Below are 8611 nucleotides of genomic sequence, written 5' to 3'. Positions count from 1 at the left end.
AATAAAAATTAAACAAACACCCCTTCTTTTTTCTTCTCTAATCATTGCCCACATCGGCACATTGACCACGCTCTCGAGAACAAGACAACATACAACTTCATTCCTACCATTCGAAACCACTTTCTTAACCACCCAAAACTACCACCACCGAAACCACCATTCAAGCCAAACCCAGCCACCAAAACCACCATTCTAGCCAAGCCTAGCCACCGAAATCACCATTTTAGCCAAATCTAGCCACTATTCTAGCCAACCGCAGCCACCAAAACCACAATTCTAGCCAAGCCCTGCCACCAAAAAGTTAGAAACCACCAATTCATTATGTCCTGCCACCGACACCATTCCATCCATACATGTCCGGACACCGAAAAAGCTACCTAATTAACCTACATTAGCCATCGTAACCACAGGTAAATCTTGAGACTTAGAGCATCAACAATCATGCAATTAAAGCTTGTAATAATTCAAAGGCAACCAACATTTATATTATGAAAGTGATAGCTTTTGTAATTATTTGTTTTATTTTGAAATGTAATAAAATTTTTTTTTTTTTTTTTAGAAAAAAAAAAAAAAAAAAGTATTCAATGGAGGAAAAGGTGTTATGGAGATGGTGTGGAATGGGGAGGATGGAGAAAGGGAAAAATCTTGACCTTTAAGGTCTGGTAGGAGATAAAGAAAGGTGAAAAAACAAAATAAAAATAAGAATGAATAAAAAAATAATAATAATAACCAATAGGAGAGGTAATAGGTAAAAGGGAGTTTTTGAGAAGGATTACTTAAGAGCATCTCCAATGGTTCAATTATAAGGACTTGCTTGCAATTTAAATAAAGTTCCTAGCTACATGCTTACCATTGGAGAATAAAAAATTGAGCAACATGCTAGCAATTGTAGCCCAATCAAGCTACATGCTTGATTGAAAAAGAGACAAATAATCTCCATTCATATTGGAACATGTGTATAATTATCTATTATTTTTTTAAACTTTATTTTTTTTGCAAACTACAATATGTTGTGGCTTACCATTGAAACAAGTTGTTGCTTAAAAAGTGTTGTAGCTTAGAAATTTATGTGGAAAAGCAAGCTACAAAGCATTGTAGCTTGCCATTGGAGATGCTCTAATAGTTGGAATCATTTTAAGTTAAATTGTAGTTGGGATTAAAATTAAGAAAGTCAATAATTGAGATTATTTTTATTAATTTACCCATAAAATACTAAGAAATGTCACTTGTCACTATGTTTTGTGTGTCTTTTAGTATGTACTTGCTTATGAATGTTTAAATGTAATGATTTATCTCAATTAAATAGTAGTAAATTCTCACAAACAAAATGGTTATTCTTGTAACATAAAATTTGAATGTGTGATGAATATTTAATTTAGGATAAAATATTAGAGGTATTTGAAATAATTTGTAAGTGATATTTTAAAGTTAACTGCTTTAATAACAGTTACATATATGAATAATAATTAATTCATTATATGCTTATAATAATTTTTGTCTAATCTTCACCTTAACTAAATAGCTTTAAAAACTAAGATAAAATACAGCTACTACACAATATGATATCTTGATATGTTCAGGGGCGGCGGATGGGCAATGCAACTTGAGCGACCGCACGGCCCCTAAAATATTGGGGCTTCAAAATGGATAAATATTTATTATGAGTAATGGCTTACTGATTAGAGTAATCAATTTTGAAAGGGAAGTCAGAGGGTCGACTTTCCTTGGCATCAATTTTTTTAAATAAATACCCCTGTTTGCCACCTGCTGACTGATGTATGGCCTATAACCCATGGGCCCATGTGTGTTATTTTTTTTTTACTTTACTCCTTACTTTGTATCTTTTTTACTCTATTTTTGGATTGAAAACTATAGTACTTTTTTTCCCTTTCTCTTTCTATACACTTTAAGTTATCTTAAGTATCTTTGCTTCTCTCTCATTCTAATATCTAACTAGAGTGTATCCGTACAATACACGGGATATATATTTTACAGAATGATATTACAAAAAATGTAGTACGAAGTGACAAAAAATATATTTCAAATTCGCACCATACATATATATATTTCAAATGCGGAAAGTTAAATTTGTCTCTGTCCCATAATAATTGACGTAGTTCCTATTTTTATCCCTTTCACAATATTTGACATGCCACTAAATACGGAATGATACTACTAATTTAAAAAAATATTTTATCACATTTTCTCTCTCCTCACCTACTCCACTCCCACCCTACTTGTTGTTTTCTTGTAATATAAAAATACAAAAGTGAATATTTATATAATAAACAAATATTTTTCTTAAACTATGTGTCCATCCCAACGTTCCAAGTATTATAGGACGGAGGGAGTATATGGTATCTAACTGTTATATGTGGCTGATCACACTGTGTGCCCAATTGTTGTTACAGGAGTTATTATTATTAGCTTTATAGGGGTTATCCATTTAGTGTTATAAAGGTAATCCCGTTAATGTTATAAGGGTTATTTCGTCAGTGTTATTGGAGTTACTTTGTTCTTTTGCAAGCAGCTACACTGGTGGTTTGCCGCACATAAAACGTATATATATATATATACATATATATATATACATACATATATATATATACATACATATATATATTTTGTTGATGATTATTGGATTAACAATAAGGTAGTAATTGAACATTTTCTAGAAATATCAATCAATGTGCATACCGTACCCGTGCTAATGTCTGGATTATATTATACGCGAAGGAAAACAACACAAAGTGAAATGTTGGTAATTATATGATTCCTTGAAAAAAAAAACCCAAAAAAAAATATTGGGATGGGTAGTAAACATGATGTATACATTTTTTTGTTTCACAAAGTTTCATATGTAGCTGGCCACACCGTGTGGCTAGATTATTTGTTTTGGGGTTACTCAGTTGGTTAAGGGTTACTCGGTAAGGGGTCACTCAATCGAAGGTTACTCGGTCGGTCAGAGGTTACTCTATTAGGGGTTCTCGATCAGGGGTTATTCGGTCAATTAAGGGTTACATGATCAGTCAATCAGAGGTTAATCAGTCAAGGGATATTCAGTTAGTCAGGGGTTACTCAGTCAGAAGTTACTCTGACAGGGGTTACTTGGTTAGTGTTTTGTGTGTGTCACTCGGTCGGTGTGGCCAGCCAGACAGAAAATCATGCTATTTTGATTTTGATATAAAGGTGTGATTAAAAGAAAAACAATTATTAAATTTTTAATGGAAAATAGTGGATCTTATGGTGGTTTTATTTTTTATTTTAAGTGAAGTACATATAATTTTAAGATTAATTTTCAAGTGTTAGCGGAAAAGTTAGGAAAAAATTTGCAAAATTAAAATAGATTCCTTGTAATTTTGGGGATTGAGGTTTTTAAAAACCAAATTATTGGTTGATATATTAAAATAAGTAATTTTTTGTTTTTCATTTTTTTTTAAGTAAAATGTATAGTATGTGTGTTATTAGTAAAAATAGTAATAGTGGAAGTTACTTGGAGTTTTTTTATTTTTTTATTTTAATGTGGAAGTTATTTGGAGTGCATGATAATTGAGGATTGGGGGTTTGGAGAAACCTCATTAACTTACTCTTAAATTATATAATAGATGACTTATGACTTATATTTAAATATCTTTATTATCTTTACTTTTTTTTTACATAAATTACACTTAATTTTCTATTTCTCAAATTCACTAATACAATCAACCATTAATTGACCCTTTTTTTTTTTAACTTTTTATTGTATCATGTCTATGAATTAAATTATTAGAATTTTTAGATACAACTTGCTCTAAAACTTTTTATGATAATGTATTTTGCTATATTTTTGAATTATTATTCGAGATAATTGGCCTTGAAAAAGTTGAAATTACTCGTGAAAATGTTATGGTTTTATTTCTTGTAATTTCACATGTAATGTGACTATTAAAATTAATATTTACGAAGTATTATTTAACCGAAACCTCCTTTTAAAAGATATTTTTTTAGACATTATTCCTTCTTATTCTAAGAATTTAAATATTTATGAATCAAATAAAGATTTACAAGGGAAAAGTGGGAGCATACTTACCAATAAAGATGGATCGCAAGTATGAAGATCGTATAACCGAGAAAAAAAAATGATACTGAAATTACCAAGAAATATGGATTGCAACCATGAAGAGCGTAGCTGAGAGAAAAAAAAAATTGAATTAACAACAACAACAATAACAAGTATTATTTGAATATAAAAAAAAAACCTTGAATCACTGACATGTGAAATCTCGTCTTTCAAGAATATATGCGGTCATTATTTCATGTTGTTCTCTAGCGTAATTTTCAATTCTAGGGCTTGTTATTGAATGATGAAAGAAAGAATAGAAAGAAAGAAGATTGAAAATATTAAAGAAGATGGTGATTAACTTTAAAAACTCAAAAAAAAAAATTATTTGAGATTGGAGTAGAGAAAGGAGAAAGAAAGATAAGGGCAAAAAAGTGACAAAAGCGGCAAAGAACTATTCTAGTATATTAGGGTTAGGTTTTTATCACATATATATATAATTGGGAATGCAAAATTGAAATGTTTGGGCTAGACCTGAACTGAATTCTATGTAAGTTTAGAGTTAGACCTAAATCTTATTGGAAGTTTGATTTTTCTTTTTGGTCTCAAATATGACTTTTTTCTTTAAATCGGGTCAGATTTGGAGCTGATTAGGATAAAAACAACCTTGATATTATTCTATTTTATAGTTTTGATTATTATCACTCATTCATATATATTAAGGAAAGTTCAAATATGCTTGACGGAAACATATTTATTTTTAGAGTGTACATACAATGATGTTGAAAGTTTTGAAAGATTATATATTTATGAAGCATTCCCTTGTAAACAGATTGCAAATCACATTAAAATAATGGGGTATATATTCTATTGACATGTGTCACTTCGACCATAATGTTTTCCTGATCAATAAAAATAAGTATCATTATCTAAGATGATTGTAGACTCGTCTTAATTAACATTTTTAACAAATCGATCGCCCAATTGTATTTCTTTAGCACCAACCTTATTACCTTTTCCACATCCTATCCTATAATTATGGACTTGTCGCTAAATTTCAGAGGGCATCAACAAAGCATTTTGACCATATTATAAGTCTATTATCATCATACAACCTATATAATTCGAGACATTCTTTTTAAGGAGATTGAAGTCCTTTCGTGTTTCTTAAATCTAAGCATAAAAAGTTGAATTTCTAAGAGTTATTTGACAAATATATCTCTATATTTATTACTACCGATAGATATTATATTTATGATAATATTTGTCGCAAATTAGGATAAATTTTATGTATATTTTGTATCATTATCGTACTAGGTATCCTAACGTGATTAAAACTAGTATTGTAAATTCTATATATATTGATCAATGATACACTCTAATTAGAGAAGTTTTCCTGAAATCTCACATGGTATCACAGCTTAGGTTTTAGATCTCAATTTTTTTTCTTTTTCCTATTTCTTGGTTTTGTTTTTATTAGGACCTTTTTCCACCGTCAATAAGCTTCCGCACTCTTTGTTTTTTTGTTGATTTCCACTTTTTGTAAATTGATTTCCACCTTTGAGGTAATTAATTTCCTCTTTGTTTCTCACGCACTACAAATTTTTTTCGCTTTTGTTCCATGGCTAAGGATGATGACAACCCACCACCACCGCCTCCTCCACCTTCGACGGAGTATCATCCGGCTCTCTCCGTCAACAACATCAAGAACGCCATTCCTTTGATTCTTGATCGGGAAAAAGTTTAATACTCCAATTGGGTGGAATTGTTTGGAGTCCATTGCCATGCTTTTGATGTCCTTGATCACATTGATTCGACCGTCGCACGTCCAACTGATATTTCCTCTTCGTTATGGCTTCGTCTTGACTCCATTATCAAGCAATGGATTTATGGCACCATCTCCACCGATCTCTTAAACACCGTTCTTTGCAAAGGAGACTCTGCTTAGCAACTTTGGACCAAGTTGAAGGACTTATTTCAAGACAACAAGACCACAAGAGCCGTATACCTCGAAAATCAGTTTAATGCCCTTCACCTATCAAATTTTTCGGACGTCTCTTCTTATTGCCAGGAATTAAAGAACTTGAAAGACCAATTGGCCGCAGTCGATCAACCGGTGACAGAGCAAAAGCTCGTAATTTGCCTTGTTTCGGGACTTGTTAATACGGATTATGACACCGTGGCTACAATTATCCAACAAACAGACCCCTTTCCTTCCTTTGAGACTGCTCGTTCTCGTCTTTTGTTAGAGGAAACACGGAGGTCAAACGATCAAGGTGTCCAAGCTGTTTCTTTTGTAGCCCAACAATCTCATACTACTGGACAGTTACAACCTCCACCGCAAGGCTAATCACAGCAGCAGCAGAAGGTCGCCGGTGGCGGCGGCGGAGGCAGAGTCGCCGGCCGTGGGCGTGGTCATGGTGGCAGCAGCAACAAAGGAAAGGGAAGGGGTCGAGGTCGTGATAGCAATCAGCAGCAGCATCAATCAAACCCACCCTATTAGGATAATATCTTGGAGTATATATATTTTGTATATTTGATAATATCTTTACATATCTTTAGGCTAATATGCTAGGGCTGACTTTGTATAAATATAGCTTGATGGTGAATGAAATAATCAGAATTTCGGGCCTATCTTTTCATGGTATCAGAGCTGACACTCTAACCCTAAACTATGGCGATCGACGGCGATGATAAACAACCACCGCCACCACAAAAAATCGAACCGAACTCCCCCTTCTACCTTGGTGCTCAAGATAAGCCCGGGGAATTTATTACTCCTGTGCGTCTCAAACTTGATAACTTCCATGATTGGGCTCACGCAATTTATGTAGCTCTCTCGTCGCGCGGTAAATTTAGTTTCCTTGATGGAACCATCACTGATGTGGTTCCACCTGCTACCAAAGATGATTGGGTCACAATACATTGTATGCTTGTATCATGGCTCATGAATACAATTGATACGAAGGTGAAAACTTTGCTTTCGAACTATGATAATGCCAAACGACTTTGGGATGATTTGAATGAACGATTTTGTCAATAGACCATGCATTCACCAATTGAAGGCCGAAAATAGTAGATGCGAACAACCAAAGAACATGTTAGTAGCAATTTATTTTGGTAAATTGAAAGTCCTGTGTGACGACCTTGCCAAATACGAGCCCCTCATTAGCTGTAAGTGCGGGAAATGCACCTGTGGGGTTGGAAGGCAGCATGAAGTGCGGTACGAGAATGATAGGTTGCAGCAGTTCCTGTTAGGACTTTGCTCGGAGTATTATGGTGCTCTTCGCTCCACAATCTTATCTCAAGATCCTCCGCCTTCGCTGAACAGGGCTTACCATCAAATATCTCAGGAGGAACGTGTTTGAGGTATTTCTCAAGTCAAGGACGAAAAACCTGAAGTAGTGGGCTTTGCAGTTTGTATGGAGAGTAGGGGAAGGCCACGCCCGAGCCGAGCAGAACGGGCTGATTTAACCTGCACTCACTGCCAGGAATCGGGGCATGATAGCTCCTTTTGTTTCGACCTTCATGGAGTACCGTCCTGGTATGTGGAAAAGTACGGGACTCCGAGTGCGGATTCGAAGGGTGCGAATAAAGGGAAATTGGTGCTGGTCGAAGCAGGGGCGTTGTCAAGGCAAATGCTACATCGTCGTCGGCACCCAGTGAACCTACAGGCGGTTTGGGGTTCTCTGCCGAGCAATGGCAGTCTCTTATGGCTGTATTTGGTACTCCTTCTCCTTCTTCAAGTCGATTGAACGGTGAGTGGATAATTGATACGGGGTGCTCGTATCATGTAACAAGGGACTTATCATGTCTGACCAACATTAAGGAGGTATCACCTCATCCAGTTGGCCTTCCTGATGGTTAGAGTGCTGAGGCAATAAAGGAGGGCAGTGTAAAACTAACAGAAAAAATTACCCTCCGAAATGTTCTTTTCGTACCCAAATTGAATTGTAATTTGATTTCGGTTTCACAATTAAGTGATAATTTGAATTGTTGTGTCATAACTAATTCTTCTATATGTGCTTTACAGGACCTACAAACGAGGGAGGTGATTGGTACGGGTGATCGACGGGATGGACTTTATTATTTACGTGAGGTGACTACGGCACAATCGGTTTCAGTAATATCAGTGGACAGTTCGGCTTCCTTGGAGCTTTGGCACAGTAGATTGGGTCATCCCTCCGAGAAAGTTGTAAAGTGACTTCCTTTTTTAGCAATGCAAAATGTAGTTTAAATAAAAATTGTGAAGTGTGTTATCGCGCTAAGAAACCTAGAGATAGTTTTTCTTTGAGTGACAATAAATCAACTCGAATTTTTGAGTTAGTTCATTGAGATTTGTGGGGTTGTAGACACCCAAATGTGTCTCACCAAAACCAAACCCAGTGATGAATACCTTTCACGTTATTTAATTATCGAACGGTGTGAAAGGTCTAGTGATGAGGATGTTTTTATTAAAATATTTCTCTTTCTGTTTTCAAAAATATTTCTTCTCTTACTCTATTTATGAAAAATAGTCAGTCCAATTTGGTTTGGTCCATGATAAGGGTCCGATAATAGTGTAGTTGGGTT

General features: G+C 34.7%; 1 protein-coding gene across 1 annotated transcript; it reads left to right on the top strand.

Annotated features, from left to right (window-relative positions):
- The first annotated feature begins 6713 nt into the window (after nt 1–6713).
- Nucleotides 6714–7082, top strand: LOC145566687 (uncharacterized). Its single transcript, XM_081626027.1, has one exon. It carries the CDS (start codon nt 6714–6716, stop codon nt 7080–7082), a length of 369 nt encoding a protein of 122 aa, XP_081482153.1.
- The last annotated feature ends 1529 nt before the right edge of the window (nt 7083–8611 follow it).

This window comes from Chenopodium album, chromosome 11, assembly GCF_948465745.1.
Source record: "Chenopodium album chromosome 11, dcCheAlbu1.1, whole genome shotgun sequence".
Taxonomy (NCBI): Eukaryota; Viridiplantae; Streptophyta; class Magnoliopsida; order Caryophyllales; family Amaranthaceae; genus Chenopodium; species Chenopodium album.
The sequence above is the reverse complement of the archived record's forward strand: the minus strand, read 5'-3'. Positions and strand labels throughout refer to the sequence as shown.

Bases quoted from the DNA above. Each gene is read 5' to 3' on its own strand.
- LOC145566687 (XM_081626027.1), top strand. From the start codon at position 6,714: ATGGCGATCGACGGCGATGATAAACAACCACCGCCACCACAAAAAATC.